General features: G+C 42.1%; 1 protein-coding gene across 3 annotated transcripts in view; it reads left to right on the top strand.

Moving 5' to 3' along the window:
* LOC311023628 (amyloid-beta A4 precursor protein-binding family A member 1-like) overlaps positions 1–24108 on the top strand; it is a 55465-nt gene that overhangs the window by 2283 nt on the left and 29074 nt on the right. The window contains exons 1-14 of one of the 3 annotated variants that reach the window (XM_084025595.1): positions 4740–4920; positions 5349–5412; positions 8427–10083; positions 11743–11841; positions 11934–11973; positions 13195–13340; positions 13870–13902; positions 16139–16225; positions 17038–17223; positions 17322–17501; positions 17593–17805; positions 17973–18092; positions 18200–18340; positions 18671–21756. In XM_084025595.1, coding sequence (XP_083881721.1) covers positions 8473–10083; positions 11743–11841; positions 11934–11973; positions 13195–13340; positions 13870–13902; positions 16139–16225; positions 17038–17223; positions 17322–17501; positions 17593–17805; positions 17973–18092; positions 18200–18340; positions 18671–18742 — 2928 coding nt within the window. In that variant the 5' untranslated portion in view covers positions 4740–4920; positions 5349–5412; positions 8427–8472 and the 3' untranslated portion in view covers positions 18743–21756. Of the gene's footprint in view, positions 1–4739; positions 4921–5348; positions 5413–8426; positions 10084–11742; positions 11842–11933; positions 11974–13194; positions 13341–13869; positions 13903–16138; positions 16226–17037; positions 17224–17321; positions 17502–17592; positions 17806–17972; positions 18093–18199; positions 18341–18670; positions 21757–24108 lie in introns of those variants that run through there. The other 2 variants (XR_014598225.1, XM_084025594.1) reach the window with 2 other exon arrangements.

Genomic DNA, 24108 nt, shown 5'->3' with positions numbered 1-24108 from the left:
ATGTGATGGGTCCAGGGCTCCAGAGTGCGCCTAATTTGGGCGCACGTGCGCCCAGAAATCGGGGTAGTGCGACCAGATATTTTACGTGGGCGCACTGGTGCGCCCACTTAAAAAAAAATTTTTTTTTTTTTTGGCCATTTGCCCAACATGAAAATGATTATTATTATTATTATTATTTGTCAGCTTGTGGCATGTTTTTATGTACAAATTCAGACAGGCATGCTTAACGAACCTATGCGCAAAGAGTGAAGACGGGAGACCCCGCTGTGTAGCCGCTATACCCCTTTCTTTATATGTATATGCTAAACCTTCACCACATTCCTTTTAAGCAAGCCTTTTTGTAAAAAAAAAAAAAAGAGGATAGCCAAAATAAGCTATAGTCTGTCCTACACAATGCGGAGATCAATCGATTCATTTTTCGTGAAAAAAAATGCTGCGGTGCCCCTTGCACCTGCTCCTGTCCTCGGCGATGAATTGCACGGCGAAGACCCCACAGCATTGGTTTCTGTAGCTACACCTGCCCCCGCTCCTAATTCCGATGTAGGCCTACCACCTACCGTGGACATGTCCTCAGACACAGAGATGGCCCAAAATACCCTCAACAATGTGAACTGACGCTGAAAATGTAATATTGTAATTTGGGTGCACCTAAAATATGTGCTGGTGCACCCAAATTAAAAAGTTAGGCGCACCAGTGCACCCAAGGAAAAAGTTAGTCTGGAGCCCTGGATGGGTCGTTTCCCTCAGAACGTACACATACACGCGGATAGCTCGAATTGCGTACAGATAACACGCGACAGGCAGTGGCGTGTATATTTACGAAAAGTCATGATGCCACGTTGCGTCGTGAGTATCGTACAGCCGTAGCTCAACATTGAATATTCATTCAGTGGGCTGGCGACACTCTTAAAGGGATTCACCGTTGGCAGTCCAATCATATGAGCCCTCGCAGGTCTTCACTAGCCACGGGCGATATAACATATCACAGTGTTTCAGGCTGTTTAGAAATCCCACTGGTATGATATTCAATACCAAGATAATATACAGACACATTAGCATCATAGAAAATGTTTCTATGATGCTGTATTGATGTGTTGTATTGTAGGACTCAGTCCAGCCACCAGAGGGCAGTCTCCACTGGTGGAACGGGCAGCCGACCTGATGAGATGGCGGTAATATTAAAGGACTAGTTAAAAAAAATTAATTCCTTTGACCCGGAAAGCAATGTCTAAGTACTATGAACTTGCATTATGTCTAATGGCCAGCAGGGGGCAACAACTGTGGTTGCAAAAATAACAGAAAACATTGTAAATATGAGTTATGATCTCAATGGGGTTCATTTAGTAGATTAGAGAAGTAGAGAAGTTTTCATAGACTTCTATACAATCTGACTTTTTTTTCAAACCAGAAGAGTCGCCCCCTGATGGCCATTATATAGAATACAAGTTTCCATCCCGAAACACACACTCGCATTGAAAGGACTACAAGTCCCAGAGCTGAACCCTGAAAATGGTCCTTTCAGTCAGCTGATGAGCCAAATGTGTATGAGCTCATACAGATGTGCTGCTACACGGAGCGAGATGTCTGACTATTAATATTAATGCAAAATTGTTTTTCCAACATCGTCACAGTTCGATCAGATAAAACGATAATATCTTAGCAGGAGCCCATGAGATTCAGCCACAAAACTTATTTGATTTCTACGTTTAAAAAAACAACAACACTTTTTTACATGATTATTTAAAAAAGCATAAAAGGTATTTATCAGTAAAACATTAGTGGAACTAGTCTGGAGCCCCAAATATAACTATACATCGCTACTTACTGAATATTTTACGTCAGTTGTCTCCTCTGAAATGGGAATGATGAGAGAGAACATCGATGTTTTTTTTGGATCTCCATTCAGCGGTGAGCAAACAGTCAGCAGCTTCACAACGGCCCACCAGCTCTATTTTCAGCCTGTTTGTCTCCAGCCCTTCGTGTCCGTGTCAGTGGACAGCGACTCTGGTCGCCTGCAGGCCGCTGGCCACCCAGATTAAAGGAGGATAGAAGAAGAAGACGTCTCGGCAGGCGTGCAACAGGAGCCCCTTGCCGCTGGCAAACAGCATCTCAGTTTGTTCCTGCTGGTGTTTGTATTGGTGAGCAGAGAGCGGATTTCCCCCGAGATGCCGTCCGATCCTTTTGGCCTCTGTGGGAAAACACTTTGGCAAATCCTTGAGGAAACGGTTACAGGCCGAATCCATTTGATGATGTAGATTTCTGCCTCCGTGAGCATTAAGCTTAGCCTGAGGCAACTAGTTCATCACTAAAATATAGATAGATATTTATTTGTCCTTGCGGAAAATTGTTCTGCGCCATACAGTACGTGTGATACACTTATACAGAAGACAATAAGAAAGACAGGATAAACAACAGATTTTCCCTCACGCACAAGCCCCACCCACACACACAACACCAGGACAGAAGACACAGACCCCACTACACATTACAAATATGATGGTCAAGTGCAGTTGTGCATACTGTGACAGTCCAGACAGAAGGAAAGTGCATGGTGCTATTTAAAGTGCTGTCCTGCAGGTCATATTCTTGTTCAGCGGTGCAATGCTAGTTAGGAAAACTAAAAGCACCGTCGTTGTCACTGTGAAGGATGAAACTCACTGAGAGGAGCTGTTTCTGTTGGGGTCGAAGGTCATTTGATTTATGCGATGGATTCAAGATGCAGTCCGATGAGACCAGTGTTCATTTAGATTTCATCACAGGATGCTAGAAGGCACATTTACTTTAGTTAGCATTGCTTTTGTGATGCGACACTTGTTGACAGATTAATCTGACTTTGGGGAAAATAACAATAATAATGAAACAATAATAAGTCTATGCATCTGTAGTGTTTCTGCTGAAATGGGCATGCAGGGGGGAAATGTCATTGCACAGAAAAACTGTGTGAAATGAATTTGCACAATACAGGGGTGACCAAACAATATTAACTGTGAATTTATAGATTTGTCCATACCATTTATACCATTCCTCTAATACCGTAGAGGGATGCTCATCATACTAAAATGAAAATAATTATATAGATCATCCTAGGGGTCCCTTGAGCTGTGAAACCCGGGTGGTCCATGCCAGGCTTGAATTATGACTATATTGGATTTTTATTCGATTTTTTGCATCAATATGAAGTGCTTTGTACGTTCATGTCTGGTAATTTTGTGAGCTGAAGTTGGAGCAGGAAGTCAGGTCCCCATGCAGCCTGTTGTCAGCCGGTCTGCTGCACTCTGTGGATTCTTATTAGATTCACTGTTCAGCCACAAGATCAAGTCTGTAAATCACCAAACTCACTCTTGACTTAAACAAAGAGACCTCACCCCTATTTTACATTTTGAATGTTCTCATGTTTTATTTACTCAGAGAAATGCATTGTTAATAGCAGGTCATCCCAATTTTGGTGCTAAAGAAAAAATTTATTATATAAACATTAATATTATATATGCCTTTCTTCCAATAGATCCCCCTAAATTCTACACACTGTTAATAGTGCAATGTTGTGTTACATCTAATTCATTGATCGTCATAACATTTTGATTATTATCTTACTTACTTAAGGAGCAGCTGAATCAATGTGCTTGTGCAGCTCTATAATTATATAAGGGATGTCGCAATAACATACGTTTACTGTAGAAAAACTAGAACGGTCAGTTTCAGAATTTTGGCATCAACTTAGTACCGAAGTATTCCTTTTAGTCACATGTAGTTCACTTTAGTTCAACAAGCGGATCTCGACAGCACTGCAAGCAGCACTTCAAGGGCTCCAAAGACTGAATGCATTAAAGACCACACAGCAATGACCACTCATAAAAGACAAATAAATAACACCACAATACTACGTTCATAGCACCAAGAAGGATGGAGGACGTACCGCCGGTCCAATAATCCCCGTATCTTTCCCCCGTCATCGGGAGGTAAAGGGCAGGCGGTGACAGCCGAGGTGGTGGAGGTGGGAGAACATTGCTGCCCCCCGGAGAGGTCACCTTCTCATCTGGCCTCCCACAGAGAGCAATTACCCAGTGGTTTCCATGACAACCAGCAGTCCCGCCACCCGCCTGTGCTCCGACAGTCAGAGGGAGGAGAGAGGAAGGACGCAGCGATGTGCTGGCCTTCCCATGATGCATCGTTTCTGCTCAACATCACCATTGTCTCTCTGGGAAACAGTCGCAGTGAACTCAATCTGTTCACTGTTTAATTCATGATTATGGTCTGAGCTCAAACATCATTCAAAACACGGTACTTATCAACTGAAAATGTCTATGACTGAGAGCTGCATTTAAAGTATTACACACCTGTATGCAGGTAGTCTACACAAGTAGACCTCTATAACTGACCCTTCATGAGGTCTGGCCCTCTAACGCAGATTGTCCAATTAAATCTGGTAGATTAGACTTGTTTCTGTTGCAGGATAGCGCTGCTGATCAGTCAATGTCTGGTTTCCAGCAGTAACGTAACACGTGATGAGGCTGAAAGTGAGCGATAAACTGTATGTGAAAGTACAAACAGGAACACGAGAGTGAAACTGAACTCAAAACCTCCCAAAAACCCAGGGAATGAGTCACAAAAGAACTTTCTCAACGAGTCTTTGTGTCGTATCAGACCAGGAGGAGAAGGTCTAGCTAGCAGGATCACATCAGCACGGCTCGGTGCAGCGATCACCTGCTAAACTGGATCATCCCAGCCCCACGGAAAAAACCTAATAGTGTTGGTATACAGATTTTCACTTGATTTAAAAAAAATCAATAATTGGATTGGTTCTCTGTTTCTCTGTTTAGCTAACTGTATCAGGGGAGTGTTATATCAGCACATTAAACAGTGGAGATGAAGACCAGATCTTACAGAGCAGTGATGCTAGGAGCAACGCTCCGTCCATAGGTCAGCTATAATCTCTCTTACAGGAGGAAATGGTTTTGACAGGTTTATACGATAACCTTTAGAGAACCTTCAGGGATCGTTTCTGATCAAACCCAACCTTCTGGTAATGTTTCTGGAACGTTCTTTAAAGGTTATATAATATAAGGTCGGTCAGTCGGTCTGTCGGTTGGTCGGTCGGTCGGTTGGTCGTTCGGTTGGTCGTTCGGTTGGTCGATACTTGACCCTAAAACATTTTAAAATGATTTGTAACTTGTTATTTTTTGTTATAAATCATTGTGAACAGTTTTAACTATAATTGTATAATATAGTATACATACTGTTTGTACATAATGTTGTATAGTCATCATTGTAACTTTAACTTTCTTACCTTTAGAATAAATAGATAATTGTCTAAACTGCACTGATTGTTATAACTCTCTCTGTTCCAGGTTGGACTTAAAACCTTCACTGAATCCAACACTACGGCTGTCAACGGACACCTCATTACATACGGTGAGGGGATTCATGACAAACTTACATTTTCTGATCATTAAAATAAAAGCTAGGTGGTGCTTTACATGATAGCGTGGTACGTCTTTGAGCGTGTGAGATATGAACATTCAGGACCTGAGGGCGGAGTGTCGTCTCTAAGACCAACATTTCTTTAGAAGCATTAGAGGATTCCTGCAGAGTATCATGTTGACTCCCATGAAAGCCATAAGTTGAATGTGATGCTGTGACTTTAAAGTTGTTCTGCATGCAGCAAGTGTTGCAGCATTTTAAGTGAATTCTTGGTGGCTGCACTACTTTACTCAGACGAGGACCTAACACTTGTTTCTATTTTTTAGCTCTTACTTTATCGGCAGTGATATGTTGTGGTTTATTTCTTTTGACAAATGTACTTATTGTAAGTCGCTTTGGACAAAAGCGTCTGCTAAATGTCCTTAATGTAAATGTAAATATAATATAAAAGCTTCTACTGTTTTCTAGTTTCTCTCCTCCTCTGTTTCACTGAAGGAGGAGCTTTGCTCTCACTGTGTTTGAGAGACGCGATCAAGTTTTTTTTTTCTAGCAGTGCCCTCAGCTGGGCAAACTACGTAACAACACCAATTAGGAATCGTTCTTGCAGCACAATGTAAAGCAATTTGAGTTTCTATAAAAATGTATGTTTTATATCTGTGCATATTGATCAGTGTGTCAAACTGACACATCTGCTAAATCAGTCAGGCTCTCCCACAGTAATGTTATGTATTATATTTTATTACAATATTATATTATATTAAGCAGTGATGACCAAAGTCAGTAATTAGAAAAACAGATTAATGTATCTGTTAAGAAATACATCTAGGCTATTCCTCTGTATTTTAATGTTAATAACGGACTCCTTGTGTCCTTGGTCCTAACTGACCCAGTTCTGCACTGAGCACTGGTTTCTGGGTTTTGAGACTGAATAGTGTTTTTTCAGTGACCTTAATTTTGATGTAATTGATATGATATAAAGAGCTTTTAGCTTATTACCCATGGACATAAGACAAAAAAAAAAGAAAGGCAGAAAAGCAAATTGTACATCCTCTCCCAAAACAACATAGCTGTGTTTTAGTTCTTTAGCTAATAGAATACACATATTTAATTGTTACAAAATACACATAAAGAACATTAGCCGTGGAATTTCCAGCCCTGATTTATTGTCATTACATTCAACAGGAAATGGGTATAAACATACTCCTAATTAGGGAGGCAGCAATCCGACTTTTTCAATACCAATAGGGCTTTGGGTGTTAGCCGATACCGAATACTGATCCAATATCAGTGTTTAATTGATAAGCTGTAAGCCTTACTGTGTGGAAGTGATTGGGATCATTCCCTTATGTGTAACACAACATAAGGCTTCCTAACTTTGTAAGACAAACTGTAACAAATAAATACATAGCTATAAATATACTAAACTGTTATTTCTCATTTAAATAGTAAATCATACACCAACAGCTTACATCTAATTAATCAGGGATTACAATTCAAGCGTAGACATTTTTAATCCAGAGAGAATTGGTCAAAACCTAAACAGGATTCAAATTCTGGTAAATAATGTATGATATAAACGTACATAATACAGCGATTTGAGTTGTTATCGGCCCGATATCAGAATCTGTCCTTTTTTGTGTAATGCACATTGCAGCCTCCAGGGGTCGCTGCTGAGGCTCTAGACTGTTGGTCTGGTTCTCTCTTGTCTGCTTGGCTCTTATGTATTCTAGCCAAAGCATTGGAAGCCACAGAGTGTGCTGCCGTTCCCCGCATGTTAATGAGACGGCAGGAGGCTAACTGAGTGCTACGGTGGCTGAACGGCCACAGCACCAATCAGCCGCTCTGGTTCCACACGTTCTCACTTCTGTTGCCTTTGCTCTTCTGCGGGGCTCAATCTGTGACAATATTTTCCCACTTGCTTTGTTCCACTTCTTATCTGAGGTGTTTTCTCTCTGCCTCGTTGTTTTTTCTGTGATCCATTGAAGTTGTTGTTGGAGAAGAGAGAAAGCAAAGCACAGATTTCTGTTTGATTATCCTTCTGCAAACTGAATCAGGTCAGGTGTCTTTTAAATGATGGAAATAGGTTGATGATGACTGAGCCTGCAGTTAACTCTGTGTTGTTGTGAGTCAGTAGACTGAGAGGGAAGAAGGAAGTGCAGATCTTATGTTTGGGCAGCTTGACGTGATGAAGTCAGACGTGTTGCAGTTTGATTGGGTTTATTCTGCAGATCATAGGGAGGAACGAGTCATAAAACCCGGAGATGAATCGGCATCCTTGCTCTTTTATTCTCGACGTGGGTTTTTTGGTCAGAAGGCTGAAATAACGTCCGTGGTTAACACAAGCTGTAGTGGTTTTAAGTGGTGTTCATGTGTGAGAGAATATTTTCTGAAACGATCCTTTTGGCTTTTTGTCGAGGGAACCAGTGCAACGCTAACGTCCTGGTTGGCCGACATGAATACGTCACCCTCCAGCACTCCATTAACCTCCTTTTAATCCAGTTTGAAATGAGTCTGCCCGACAGATGATTGCACTAGTCGAGCCAGAAGAACCCCTACCGGGACTGTGAGCAGGTCTTTGTGGTGCTGGGTGGGAACTTGACCTATACGCCAGCTGTGAGGCCCAGTTGAATACATTATTAATCAATGTCAGGCACGACGTCAGCCTACAAAGATGCCGTTCTCTGTCACAACAGGATGAAGACATCTTTCCATGTTGCTTTTTATATTTTAAACATGGAAAACATAGAGACAAACGACACGTTTTTATATTCTATGTGAGGTTTTTTTATGCACAAGATTTATTCTGCAGTCATAATAAGCCTAGATAAAGAAAAAAAAAAACAAATACATCAACTTGACCAGTAGCTATTTATTCAGGCGGATCAGCTGTGTCATACTCATGGTGACCCCCATATATTACAGGAATGCACCCAGAAGCTTAACAATTCATTCTTTGTCCTCTTCTGTTTATTCACATTGTCTCCCTTTATCTCCACCACTTTCAGGCTTTACCCAGCAGCCCTTGCACCGACCCCATCCAGGCGCTCACTGATGACGGACTCTTTCTCTGACACAGTTTCATCCGACCGGAACCAGAGAGCCATGAACCCACAGGAGCCGGAGCTCGGCGAGGAGGTCATGGAGGAGACCGACGCCCCTCCTCGTCATCACCACAACAACCACAACAGCCGGCCCCGTAACCAAGGCAACCAGGAGAAGCGCTACAGACGGTTCGAAGCCTCGGCTGGAGGAAGCGCCGGCAGCAGAGCGAGGGCGCCGCAGCAGCGTAGAACGCAGGAGGAGCAAGACGTGGAGCCGCAACATGGACCTCCACCACCCCAGCAGCCCATCCCCCGGCCTGCGGTGACCCGGTACCGCCGTCAGGGGGACAGCGAGGCCCGGATCAGAGCCCAGCAGCAGAGGCACAGACAGCGGCAGCAGAGGGAGGCAGAGAGAGCACAGCAGCAGGAGAAGCAGCGCCACGCGGAGATCAGCCAGGAAGATGAACGGGAGCGGGACGATTCGGCGCTCGCCCGCTCCGCCAGCACCGAGAGCGGCTTCCACACCCACACGGACCGGGCCGAGGGCGACGACGGGTTGGTGATGATGTCACTGGAGCCCGAGGGGCAGCCGGAGGCAGAGGATGAGGCGGGGAACTACGGCGTCCAGCTGCGGCCGGAAGCAGAGGGTTACATTGAGAGTGCTGAGGCTGAACAGCAGCATCTCCATCCTCATCCTAACTACCCTCCTCAGCCGCCGCCGCTGCCACGTGAACCCCTGCCTGATATCCAGAACCCCCAGAGACCGGAGGAAGCAGAGGAGATGCTGAACGCTGGCTACTCCAACTATGTCTACGCTCAGACCCTCAACCACTCCGGAGGAAGTGGCGAGGTCTCTGCTGGCCAGAGCTCGGAGAGTTTAGACGGCGTCCTCGCCGATGAAGCCTACTCTGAGCCGTATGACATTTACTCTCTCTCCGAGCACGTTTACGAGGAAATCTGTGACGCTCCCACTTCGGTTTCATCTGCTACAGACGTGGCCGAGGACACCGAGTCGCTCCGACAGAGGCGGGCCGGATTTCAGCTGTTGGAAGGCCGGGCCGGAGGCGGAGACTACCATCAGCAGGAGGCGGTTGGCTCCCGTCTGCGCCACTACGACGAACGCTCGGACGGTGAGTCAGACAGCCCGGAGAAGGAAGCCGAGTTTGCACCGTACCCCCGCGCCGACAGCTGCGACCAGGAGGAGGACATCGACACCATCGTGGCTGAGGTCAAAGAAAGCCTGAGCTCTCAGAGTCTCCATCATGCTGAAGAAGACGCCACCGATGAAGAAAATCAGCTCCAGCTGGGAGAAGAAGAACCCCAACGAACCGAGTTCCAATCCGACTCTGACAGAAACCAAACATCTGCTGACGAAGGAAAGCCCGACAGGAAACAGGCTGCGAGTCCGTCGGAGGAGCTGCTGGCGGTGAGGAACAGTCAGGAGAAGAGGGACGCCATATCCCTCGCCATCAAGGACATCAAGGAGGCCATAGAGGAGGTGAAGACCAGGACAGTGAGATCCCCATACACGCCTGATGAGCCCAAGGAGCCTATCTGGGTGATGAGGCAGGACCTGAGCCCCACTGCAGAGTGTGACCTGCAGTCATCGCTGGGGGGCGAGGTGAGGTGATCCGCTTTGGCTGTTATTGATCACGTTGTGTTGGATAACATCTCTGTTCTGTTCCTCAACTGTTGTTGCATGTTTTCTCCCCAACCTCTGGTGGTTTCATGTTGGTCCGAACGGCCAAGACCTTTATACCATCAACTTCATTCGTGACGCAACTCATCTCGTCTTGCAGTCAGTGAGCAAAAAACCACAAACCTAGAAGTGGTGATGAGGTGATCTGCTGACGCACTGACCTGGAACATGAAACATAACCGCCCTGTCGATGGATAGTCCACGACACAGTTATTTGGCTTTCTGATTCATTTAATTTTCTTCCCCTCCTGTTGCTACCATCACCCCCCAATAATTTATTCAGTCAGTACGAGAGAGAGAGCGAGAGAGAGAGAAAGGGCAACACCAGTTGAATAATTCAGTGAGTTTCCAATAACAGAAAGACGTTGGCCTGTTTTCCTCTTTATATGACTGTGATCATAACATATCTACAGCCTTTCCCTGAAATAGAGCATCAATCCATTAGATTCATTAAGAAGACGCATCACCATGACAACAGAGCAGATCTAGGCCCGCCGTCGGAGCTGGACCCTGTTGATCCCGTGATGAGTCCTGATACCTGAGAGTGTCACCCGAGCAGCTGACTCCAGGTCTGTAGACGGTGTGCTGTCACATTTGAGCCACCACTCTCAGCGCTGGTTCATCGGGGGAACTCGTCGCAGTTCGGCTGCGTTTTCACTCAGACTCATGGAAAACTTCTGGATGTTCCAAGTAGAGAAGCTTGAGGAGGAACAGGAGAAGCAGAAGCAGCAGACGGACCAACGCGATGGAGACGAGGTGTTTATGATGGTGTTTGTGTCGGGCGTTGAGGTGATGGTTTGTATTTGTAGCGGCGGTGAAAGTCAATTGTCTCACGAGTGTCGTGATGTTTTGGACGGTTCTGAGAAAAAGCAGGACGACGTGTTGACGAGACCAAACTTCTCATTGGAAGTCTGTTTTTGTGGATTCGTGCTCATGATATTATATTATGCTTTCTTTCCTTTCAGCTCTTCATGTTTGGTCTTCTCTCCTCTGATAGGCTCTTTCGCTCACGGCTGAGAGAAATAGAGTAGAAATCGGCACATTTTATTACATATTTGATTAGTTAGTCACATGTTTTACAGTCTTTTTCAGTGTTGCAAACACCACAAATGAAATCCTTGTGTCGTGGTGGAGACATCTCAGCACCGTCACTAATAAAACCAGAAGTATCCGTGTCCAAAGAAATCGGATGTGTTATGACAATGTGCCATCCGCCGTTCCAGAATAAGACGACGTGTTGGGATGTTCTGCCTCTAAGCGCCGATTTGCCTCGTCGGCATATCGGCGACAGCATCGCCTCATCACAGCTCCTGTGTTTGTGTTTTTGCTGTCTGACACTTTCTGACGTGCGAGATGAGATGATGTTGACGTTGGCTGTGAGGCGTCTGCTATGATGTAAGTGTTCCTGCTTGGAAGAGAGCCAGAGGAGACTCTCACACAGTTTGGTGCACAACTAATAACCTTCGTTGCTAGTGAAACCTTGGGCTTAGCTTTTCCCAACGAGGCCCTCTATTTAAGACACGCAGCAGTGTCTTCATTTCGTTTTGTTTTGCTGATGTTTTTACTGTTTTCTCTCTGCAGTCGCCCGGTTCAGGCTCGCCCTCTCCTCCGGGAGCCGAGTCGTCCAGCAGACTTCTGCTGCAGGACGACAGCTTTGAATCTTCTCCCTCCAGTAAAGAGGTGCGTTCAACATTTCACTACTCATTAGATATCGTCCAACTTTCACTTCTGCACAAGTTGAAGTCATTGTTCTCCTTTCTTCTGGTTTACAGTCCAGGAGAAGCCTGGCGTCCTTCCCCACTTATGTAGAAGGTGAGTGAGTCGTCGTCTGAGTAAGTGCTACTGGAAAATTATTTGAGAAAATGTATTAAAAAGTCACTACAGGTGAATAGAGCAAAAAATAAATCAATAAATAAAAGATATCTCCAGGAAACTTCCCCAGTGGATTACTTGCATCAAGACTTTTTTTCTTGGTATTACAAGTTTTTCTGAAATGTCATGTTTAAATAAGCAAATGAGGCATTATCTGATGCTAATCTTTGATGGATTTAGGAGAAATTCACTGATGCAAAGTGACAAAATGGTTAAAATACATCTAAATGTGTTTGTTGGATGTTTTCTTTCTACTAGTCTGAAAGAATACATGTTATTGTAACAAAATAGCCAAAATCTTAAAACTGACCAGTGCAGCTCTTTGTAGTTCTAATTTAAAGGTTGTATTAATCCACAATAAAGCTTCAGGAAACAACGTTCTGTACTGAAAATGCAAAAGCAATGTTATGAACACTTTTTACTGGTTATGTTACTGTAAATGAAGGTCAGCAGCTGGATGTTTTAGATCTCACAGGCCCAACACTACAGCATGCTGGCAAACAGACTAAAGTGACGGTGGGTGTGTGTGTCTGACGGCCGATCCTGCCGGTGTTTGGAGCGGTGACGTTGATTCCCCGGTGATTCCCCGGAACCATGCAGCTTATTGAACTGCACTGCTGATGTAAGCTGCTTGTAAATGCTGCAACAGCGTTTCCTAAATGTCGAGGCGTTGAGTCGCGGAAAGAGATGGAAGAGAGGAGGGAGAGGGAGGAAGAGGGAGGATGGAGAGACTCCAGTTCACCAGTCATATCACACTTTTGGTTTTCGCTGTCAGTTAGACAAGCACAGGAAAACCTGTGTGCATTGGACAATTTCCATTGTATCATTTTGTTATCTTCTCTTTATCAAACAAATTAACCAAATTAGTTGTATCATTAGAATTCTTTGCTTGAGTTTAAAAGGAATTAAAACTTCCAAAGGAGAGTCCTCTCTCCGATATATTAAATGTATTGTTTTACATGTATTTAAATAACATCCTTACTTATTTCTAGTGATATAATTAAGCTAAATGTATCCTCAGTACAATGACCCATCGTTGGTATAAAGGTGTGTGTGCAGATCAGTGTGTTTCGGGCCGATGCGTGTCATAATGAATAACAACAAGAGAATGTAACTGACACTGTGTTATATATTGAAACTGACACACTCTCCCCCCTCCAGTCCCGGGACCATGTGACCCGGAGGACCTGATTGACGGGATCATCTTCGCCGCCAACTACCTGGGCTCCACCCAGCTTCTGTCGGACAAGACGCCGTCCAAGAACATCCGCATGATGCAGGCGCAGGAGGCGGTCAGCCGCATCAAGGTGACCCGACACGAGCCGTAGTCTCGTCTTTCATGTTTCCAGCTCAGTCAGACTTAATTAAACGATACATTATTTAGGAACAAAACATCAAACTGTATCTCATGTGTTTCATATATTCTTCATTTCCTTATCATTTATTGTTATTATGCCACACGAGGATGCACAACGACATGCAGTTGTTGCTACGCAAGAAAAAACACGACAAACTAATGTGAACAGCAGCGACGAAAGCAATTCTCTGGGTAGATAACACGGCTGGCATCTTCACAAAAAATGCAACATGAGAGAATCATTTTCCATCAATCGTGTTGCCTTATTTTCAACAAAGACGTATGTTTGTGTTTACATTTTTATTTTACTTTTACAACACAAACTACCCGATGTGGAGAAAACATCAAACACTGCGCGTCACTACAGAATGTTATATCTGACATCCACTGGACCCCCAGTCCCTCTCTGTGATCCAGTCTCTCTCCTGTTACCTGATCTAACCATTACTCTCCTGTCTGCTTTATTCCATGCCTGGCAGACGGCCCAGAAATTAGCCCAGAACAGGAAGAAGGTGCAGTACCTACGTCTCCGTCCCGTCCTCCAGTATCTCTCCTCTGATTGTCTCTTTGTCTCTCTGTCTCCGTCTACATCACCATCCCACTCTTTGTGTCCTCTTCATGTCATTCTGTCAATTGTTGCCGTTTTCCTGAATCCAGCTTTGTATTATGGGAGGTGATATTCATTGTTAAGGTCCCTCCCTTCAATCTCCAGTCTCTTTCACCAATTTTTCATTCCATATCAGACATTTTGTTTCTCCCGTAATTTCAAAAACTAGTTGTTGTTTTTTTAAGTCCACCTCGTTAACCGCTTGCTTGGAAGGAAGGCAGTGTGCTGGATGCAGGAAACAGATGTAATCTTTCTGACACCGTGAGGCCTTACTTGGTTTGTGCTCGTCATTCAGTGTTTCTCTCTCTCTGCTGCTGCTTCTGTATTTGCACTGATTCTACCGTATATAATTACAGTTTTTTCCAATTGTTAAAACACAATTTTGCAAACTAGGCTGGTTTTATCAAAATCCTTAACACAATTCACAAAACCACACACCCAAACTCCAAAATACCTCATATATCCTGCAAAATGAAGCCCTGCAACCAAAACTATATAAAGCATTATCAAAATCACACACTTCATTCATATTACCAGATGTTTGTCTCACCAACTACACACTGTTGGGCATAATGAAAAGCACTCGCATCTTTAGTATGCTTTGCCATATTACTAAAATAGTTCAAATTGTAGAGAATTCTGCAGATTGTTCACATGCACAGACATTTTTCACCAAACAAGTCAGTGCAACATATGCACAGCAGTCATATCTACATACAAGTGAACACAAATATGCTGACAAAACAGTAAACTGAAAAAGAAAATTGCAGAAAAAATATAGAAAGAAAAATAATTAGGCAGCATCTTGCCGGACAGCTGGGTCTGGCCACGACGCCTCATCCACATCACAGGCGATATCTTCCATGCCAGACATCGAGGGAAGAATCGCCTTGAGTGCCTTATCCATCCCATCCGCGACCACATCAATTTCATCACATGCCTCTTCCATAGCCTGCACAAGAGGCATGGTACAAAGGGCTGCCGGTCATATACCTTCCACCGCCATGCCGAAAATAACTCCTCTATGGGGTTCAGACATGGGGAGTATGGTGGGAGCTATTGCACGACAAATGGAGGTTGGTCAGCAAACCTGTTTGGGACTGGGGCTGCACGATGAAAGCTCACGTTATCCCATACTACAACGTACCAGTTTCTTTGATGGTCTGCATCATTCATACGCTCTGGTGGAATGAGAATGTTGTGGAGTCTGTCCAGAAATGTGAGAATATGGGCTGCGTTGTATGGTACGAGGTTGGCATGACGGTGGAGGACAGCATGTGTATTGGAGATGGCAGCACACATTGTGATGTCACCACCACGTTGGCCCCTTCCTTCACCATGGTTACGTCTCTCAGTCCTTTAGAAAAACAAAAAAAAAAACTAAAATATAGGGCTTGGACAGATATTTCCCCCAGAGTAGAGTTAATTGTACAGGAAACTCGTACAGTCCTCTTCCTCACCTGTGGTCTTTTAGTGCTTACATCCTAATTGAAGTGGTAACAATTAACAATTGTTTGGCCAGGTGGCACATATAGTGGCCAATTAGCTCATGTAGTGTCATTTGGAATGGCAGTGTTTTGAAATGGCAAACGTGACTTTATGTCAGATTGCTGTGTCTTATGCAGAGAACCGTCTTCAGTGCATTTAAAAAGTTCCATTTTGAAGTGCAAAATGTGTGTAAAGCAGAAAATGTATAAAGTTTTGGAGACCCTGTGTGTGTCAGTTTAAATATTTGTGCTATGCATGTCATTTTAGTGTGTTAGCAATTGGAAAAAACTGTAACCTGCATTCTCCTGTTTGCTAACCCACCCAGAGTCACATGATGAAATGTCATGTCAAACCATCTCTGTGCTTCTCGTACAGACGGAGGTCTGGGATGTCGAAATAAGAGTCTGCAGCCATACTAGTGGGCTTTAAGCTAAATGCTAATGTCATATTATGTTGAGGTGATGCTCACCACGGTCACCATCCTAACATGTTATGGCAGACAGACAGCAACTCCATCCCTAGAGCCTGGTGTGTCTGACTAAGAGTCTAAATTTAACTTCAGTGTGTGTGTGTGTGTGTGTGTGTGTGTGTGTGTGTGTGTGTGTGTGTGTGTGTGTGTGTGTGTGTGTGTGTGTGTGTGTGTCTGTGTGTAGGCCCCTGAGGGTGAGCCTCAGCCCATGACGGAGGTGGATCTCTTCATCTCCACCCAGAGGATCAAGGTGCTCAACGCTGACTCCCAGGTATTCACTCTGACCAAAGTCTAAGAGAGACACTTCTGATGCTACACTGCTAACCAGCTACAAAGTGAATCCACAGTTCAGGAAATAAAGCACACAAGTCGCCTCCAGCATGTCGGAATAGAGCGAGCAGTTTACCAACCGACACAGACTGGCAGTGGTGGATATACCGGTTTACCCGTGTGTCTACCTGGAAGATTAGAAAGTAGAAGCATGCCGTCATATTTTAGATACTCAAAAGTTGTTGTTTTTCAGAGGTACTTCCATACAGTATCTGCAAAGTATTAAAACGCATAGATATCAGCTGTTAACGGTATTCTTGTTGGCGGTAATTATTTAATAGATTGTTTATGTTTGTGATTTTTTTTGCCATGGAATATCTTCAGGCCTCTTGTGTCACGTAAAAATCATATGTGGACTTTAACTAAAAAGGTAATGTTTTAATAATTTATCCATCTAATTGTTTATTTAACAATAAGGTGGTTATTATCCGGTCCAGGTCATATTGAATGAATTCTATTGTATAAATATTGTGATATATAGCTGGAAAGGGAGTGACAGATATGTTATAAATGTGTTAAATTGTAATCTATGTGGTACTGAAACAGTTTAGTTTAACTCCTAAGTAAGTGTGGTATCGTACGGAGGCCTCTTGGTGTCTTATTGGTGAAAAACATCTCTGTGTGTTTCCCTAATATGCAGATTAATATCTGTAAAAGTTCCCAGTCAACATATATTATGGGGAACAATACTTTGTTTGGTTCCTGACTCCACATTGAGATGATAACAGGACGTTGTTGTTCTCTGACTTCCAGGAGACCATGATGGACCACCCTCTGCGGACCATCTCCTACATCGCTGACATCGGCAACATCGTGGTTCTGATGGCCCGGCGCCGGATGCCCCGACCCGACTCTCAGGAGAGTGTGGAGGCCTCGGACCCGGGTCAGGACTGCAAGCGCCAGTACAAGATGATATGCCACGTGTTTGAGTCTGAGGATGTGAGTCCAGCGGCATTTAATCGACGATGACATGGCGAACAGCTGGTCAAAAAGATAATATGAATAATGATTATATTTTCCCTCATCCTGTCCTGTAGGCCCAGCTGATCGCTCAGTCCATCGGGCAGGCCTTCAGTGTGGCCTACCAGGAGTTCCTACGGGCCAACGGCATCAACCCCGAGGACCTGAGCCAGAAGGAGTACAGCGACCTGCTCAACACTCAGGACATGTACAATGATGACCTCATCCACTTCTCCAAGTCTGAGAACTGCAAAGACGTAAGTGGGTCGAATCTGTTTTTCATAATTATGTGAAAAGTTCTACATGATTCCACTTTGAAACGGTTTCTTCTGCCTGCTGGGAGCTCAGGTGTTCATAGAGAAAGCGAAGGGCGATATTCTGGGCGTGGTCATCGTGGAGAGTGGGTGGGGCTCCATCCTGCCCACTGTCATCATCGCCAACATGATGCATGCTGGGCCGGCAGAGAGGTCCGGCAGACTGAACATAGGAGACCAGATCATGTCCATTAATGGGACCAGTCTGGTGGGACTGCCACTGTCCACCTGCCAGAGCATCATCAAGGTGTTTCCACGCTACGACTGTTATTTCCAGAAGTTATCATGAAGATACTGATTATAAAGCATGAAGCACAGCTCTTCTAACCAACAAAATGTTGCATATTTTCCGTTTTTAAAGCAAAATCTTCAGAAGGTGAAGTTCCCTATTACCGTACGCTCTCCTTCTTGTAGGGTCTGAAGAACCAGTCTGGGATGAAGCTCAACATTGTCAGATGTCCTCCGGTGACCACTGTTCTCATCAGAAGGCCGGACCTCCGCTACCAGCTGGGCTTCAGCGTCCAGAATGGCATTGTGGGTAGCAGCACTGTGATTCTGTGTTTACGTGAAAAAGATTCTTCCTTTGCACTTAGATTTCGATTTGTCAGCTGAATGCAAGAATTGATCCGTGCCTTCCGCAGATCTGCAGCCTGATGCGCGGGGGCATCGCCGAGCGCGGCGGCGTCAGAGTCGGTCACCGCATCATCGAGATCAACGGACAGAGCGTGGTGGCCACGCCCCACGAGAAGATCGTCCACATCCTGTCCAACGCTGTGGGGGAGGTGAGACGTCACACTCAACAGACTTAGAATCCTTCTCACCAGGAAATGTGCAGGTTATAAAGCATCAAATGTATCTTCAGGTAATTTTGTAAGACAAAGTACCTGAGGTGACATTTATACAGCAATATTTTCCAACAATATATTTATCAGCTGGTTTTAAAGATTCATGTCTTCAGAAGAAATCTGTGGAATAACAGACAGACAGGGTTGTTGTTGATTAAGGTTTTGTTCTATTTATGGGATTTCTTGTTTATAATCAAAATATCAAATATTTGGGGTTTTCACGATTTGAATAATTCCACAAACTGATTCCTTTGTTTTGTGTGTCAGATCCACATGAAGACGATGCCTGCAGCCATGTACCGTCTGCTGACGGCCCAGGAGCAGCCTGTTTACATTTAACACGACAAAACCGGACCTCACATGCCCTTTAAACTTCCTGCAGTAAGCTGTCACCCCCTGACCCCCCCGACCCCCCCTCTTCTAATGACAGGTGATGAACTGAGTCGAGTCGTTGGGCGGAATGTTCCGTCGCTCAGCTTCGTCTTCGAGTGACAACAAACTCTCCGTCTGTTGTCACTAAAAGATGTTGTTTTCTTACGTGGACGGGTGTTAACGCACTGATGCATTTCTACACCAGGTGGCGCCCCGGAATCCTTTTTTTTTTTCTTGGTTCACCGTTAAAGTTTTGAAACTCATAATTCAAAAGTGTATCTTTAATGTTAGATCATGTTTAATTAAGACGGTTTGGTGACGACTCTAACAAGCTGAAGGACCTGAAGGTGATCTGCACATCCCCCCCTTCACACCCGACTGTACTCTCTGCCGTGCTGCTATTTCGCTGCCTGTGTCTTGTTATTCGTGTGTTTTTGTCAGTTACATTTCACGGCACCAAGCTTGGTTTCTCTCTCAGCTCTCCTCCTGTTCCTGTAATCCAAACTGGACAAAACAGACCAACACTTGAGCCCCGATGCCACCTTCAACAAGCCACTAAAACTGTGTTTTTATTTTGTTAATTGTTTACTGTGATCACCAAAGACATCCTCCATCCCCCGTATTGTATGTAGCATCATTTAATAACCAAATTTGGTGTTTTATTATGAATTTAACATGGTTCCCCCCCTTTTTATGTTCATATTAGTGTGATGAATGATAATAATTCACTCTTTATCAATGGGGAGAAAGAGTGAGACGGAGGGGCATTTTTACATGAATGGAAAATATGTATTCAGCATTGTTGCACATTATTTTGAGTAAGGAAAGGGGGGTCGCTGTAACCCAGTTCAATTTGGTTTTCACTCAGCGGAAATACAATATGTGTTGTATTCTGACAAAGCTGTAGTTTCCCTGAGGTCTCACTGAAGTGTTCTCAGTCAGAAGGAAAACTGTTCAGGGGTTCATCAGTCCTATTTATCTTATTTTAATGTTTCTGGGTCATTTGTTATGTGTTTTGTGTATTTATACACACAATCACACTGTACAGCAGCTTGTTTTTCACATTGAATGGTGCTTATAATAAGACAATAACAATGTGGCCCTTCCCCTAAATAACTGGTGTCACCTTTTTATCCAATTTCCTTAAAACAAGAAAAAACCTATTATTTTAATTATTGCTGGCCATTTTCAAAAATTCAAAAATTCTCCAAAATCTGCTTGCAAAAAAAATTGTTGGAAAATTCTTCAAAGTGAGCACGATTGTCATCAATGTGTCCAAGCTGATTTTCAGAGGAAAATCAATATGCAGAGCCTAAAAACAAAGGTTCTGCTATAGAAAACGGTCAACAGACATCTGGAGGAAATGTAACAGTCTAAAACAAAAGTTTTGGACAAACTGACATGAACTCAAAAACAGGGTTTTCTTGTCTTCTTATTGGGAAGAGTGAATGTGAATTTAAGTGAATGTTTTTTCATGTGCATGTGTGTTCGCTTGAACATGCACAGTAGAGATGTAACCTTTATTCTGAAGGAGGTTATCTAAGTCAATTATAAACCTTAAAGAAAATTAAATCTCTTAGTCTGTGGCTCGGCGGTCCCTCCTGGGTAAGATGCCACACAAACATGTATTTTAATTAAAAGTACTTAAACAAATTGCCTTTCATAACAATGAATGAACAGTTTGATTGTCATCGGCTACAAGTGTTCACGTGGCTCAGGTTCTGCATATGTGTGATAATCACAGTACATTTAGGGGCAACAGATTAATGGCTTCTTTGTGTTTATTTATTTACTGATGACAGATGCATGTGAGTAAGGATTGATATGACACGTGCACTGTGGCGTGCACGTCCGTAACTCTCAGTTACTTTGACAGGACAACTCGACGATCGCCGCGTTGCAGTCCCCGTCTCATTGTGAGAACTTTTGAAAGGCCACTGAATTTGGACTTTTCTGTCTGGATTTTGTTGTGAATCTTTGGAGCCTCTTTTCTCCAATTTACTAAAAGGACTTGAACCCAACACTGAACTCCTCTGCATCTCTGGGAATGTACCTGCAGACACCACTCTCCTCATTTGACAAGCTTTTCTCCCTTGTTGGATGATATGATTTTTGTTTGTTTACATCCCTGTGAGTTGAAGGCTAAACAGTAACATGTATCCCACTATGAACCCCGGCTTCAAACCCACAGCTTATTCCATCGTCTGACCTCATCGATGATTCATCATCTTGGCCTTACTGCTACTGGACTTTTTATGATGTTCACACTGAGACGAATCGGGCGACGGCAGCCACTTTTTTGGACTCTGAACATGATTACACTCTTTTGTTCTTACTTCTAGTGTGTGTGTGTGTGTGTGTGTGTGTGTGTGCGTGCGTGCGTGTGGCGTGTGATTACAACCAATGTACTCCATGTTCAAGCAAAAACCAGCTGGATATATAAGATACACATATAGATTAAATATATAGAAACTATGTAAAGGTATATACTTCTAATGGTTTAGTGTGTTTGGGTCGGCCTGTAGCTTCGATCGAGAGCAATGTGAAGGGTCTTCTAATTTGGAATGTACGAAGGCGATCGTGTGTGTGTATATATATATACAGGTATATGTACACACACAGCTAGAGCACAAGATGATTTCAAGTGGGTGATATTTCCCTCTGTGGCCTGTCAGGGATTGTAGGCTAACATGACACAATGAAGCTGGTGGCAGACAGCAGCAGCGTTGGCTAACGACTATTTATACGTGCACTCAATTTGAATGTAACTGAAACATTAATTCTCAATGTGTGTAAAGATTTAAAAAAAATGTTAAAAAAAACAAAAACATACAAGAAAAACACCATTTCTGTAAAGCAGCAGCAATGTTTATTTATTTGCTAGCTTTTTTCTGTGATGTTCTAGCTATTGGAGCTATATTCCTGTACCAGAGCCAGAATGTTTGTAACAGTATTTACAACAATAAATGACTTGCAGAAGAGCTTCGGCTTGGACTTGGTTTAATAATTCAACCTGCGTCAACTTGCCGTTTTGAGTTATTTTCTTATTTTAAAAGAAAGTAATTTTACTGAGCTGTAACATTAGCAGTTTGTTGAAGTGGTTTCTCAACATCTTGACATTTTCTTTGAATTACTATAAGCATTTCAAGCTATTTTATTTCCTTTTTTTGTAACTAAATCACACATACTATATTATGAGATCATATTTTTTGTTAGCCTTCTATGACTTCCAAAATATCCAAAACACAATACTATGGGTTTTTCATGACTTTTTTCGACATTCTATACTATGACTTATTTCATCACTTTTTTCGACATACTATACTATGACTTTTTTTTTATTTTTCGACATACTATACTATGACTTTTTCTATCACTTTTTTCTACATATAGCCTACTATGACTTTTTCACTTTTTACTATACTATGACTTTTTTCATAACTTTTTTCAACATACTATACTATGACTTTTTTCATAACTTTTTTCTACATACTATACTATGACTTTTTTCATAACTTTTTTCTACATACTATAGCCTACTATGACTTTTTCACTTTTTTCGACATACTATACTATGACTTTTTTCATAACTTTTTTCGACATACTATACTATGACTTTTTCATCACTTTTTTCGACATACTATACTATGATTTTTTTTCATCGCTTTTTTCAACATGCAATACTATCACTTTTTTATCACTTTTTTCGACAAACTATACTATGACTTTATCACTTTTTTCAACAAACCATACTGCCTTTTTTTCATCACTTTTTTTACATGCAATACTATGACTTTTTTCATCAATTTTCTTTCCTTCCTATACTATAACTTTTTTCATCACTTTTTCGGCTATACTATTTTTCTATGCTATGTGATTTTTCGACACACTATACTATGACTTTTTTTAATTTTTTGACATGCTCTACTATGACTTTTTTATGACTTTTTCAACATATTATTCTATTACTTTTTTATGACAAACTATACAATTACTTTTTTCAGCACTTATTATCGACATACTATACTACAACTTTTTTCATCATTTCTTTCGACATGCTATAGCCCACTATGACTTTTTAATGACTTTTTTGACATGCTTTATAACCACCTGCTTCTGAAGGTGGCAGAGACCAGGGAGATGGTGAATGACTTCAGGAGGAGGAGCACAGCTTCACTACCCCTTTGTATTATGGTACAGAATGTTGCGTGGTGGAGGACTAAAACAGACTGAACTGGAATATTTATTATATTCTGTATTCTTTTGATATGAATATAGTGTGTAATATGTAAATTAACTGTACATCACTGTTGTTTTGGATAACTGACTGCTGTTTGGTATTAAAGTATACTATCTGTCAATCTATCTATGCTGAAAAAAAGTCAAAAATTCACAGTATATCATGTCAGAAAAAGTAATATTATAGAATGTCTTAAAAAGTAATGAAAAAGTTATTGACGAAAAAGTCATAGTATGTCGAAAAAATATATTTTAGCGTGTTGAAAAAAGTGATAAAAAAGTCATAGTTTAGTAGGCTATGTCTAAAAAATGTTATAGCATGTTGAAAGAAGTGATTAAAAAAAAGTCATGCATGTATATTCATGTTATAGCATGTTGAAAAAGTAATTAAAAAGTATAGTATATAGTATATCGAAAAAAGTAATGAAAAAGATTAGTATAGTTTGTTTAAAAAGTAATAAAGTCGTAGTATAGAATGTTTAAAAAATATTGAAAAAAGTAATAGTATAGTACCGGTATGTACAAAAAAGTCATAGTATAGCATGTCGAGAAAAGTAATGAAAAAAGTCATAGTAGGCTATAGCATCTCGAAAAGTCAGAAAAAAAAGTCAGTATAATATGAAGAAAAAAATCATAGTATAGTGCGTCGGAAAAAGTAATGAAAAAAGTAATAGTATAAATATGTCAAAAAATCATGAAAAGGTATAGAAAAGAGTATAGCATAGTATGAAGAAAAAAGCCAGAGTATAGTATGAAGAAAAAAGTCATAATATAGTATGAAGAAATGAGTCATGAAAAAAGTCACAGTAAAATTTGTGGGAAAAAGTTATAAAAAGAAGTCATAGTATGGTATGAAGAAAAAGGTCATAGGATAGTAAAAACTCATAGTATAGTATGTGGAAAAAAGTCAGTATAGCATGTTGAAAGTACTGAAAAATGTAGTAATGAAAAAAGTCTTAGTATTAGTATGTCAAAAAATCATGAAAAAAGTAATAGTATGGTTTGAAGAAAAAAGTCATTATAGAAAAAGGTCATGAAAAAAGTCATAGTATAGCATGTTGAAAAAAGTAATGAAAAAAGTCATAGTATAGCAT

The sequence above is a fragment of the Eutrigla gurnardus genome (genome assembly GCF_963514095.1).
Source record: "Eutrigla gurnardus genome assembly, chromosome: 13".
Classification (NCBI taxonomy): Eukaryota; Metazoa; Chordata; class Actinopteri; order Perciformes; family Triglidae; genus Eutrigla; species Eutrigla gurnardus.
Note: the sequence above shows the minus strand (reverse complement) of the source record. Positions and strands in the feature narration are given on the sequence as shown.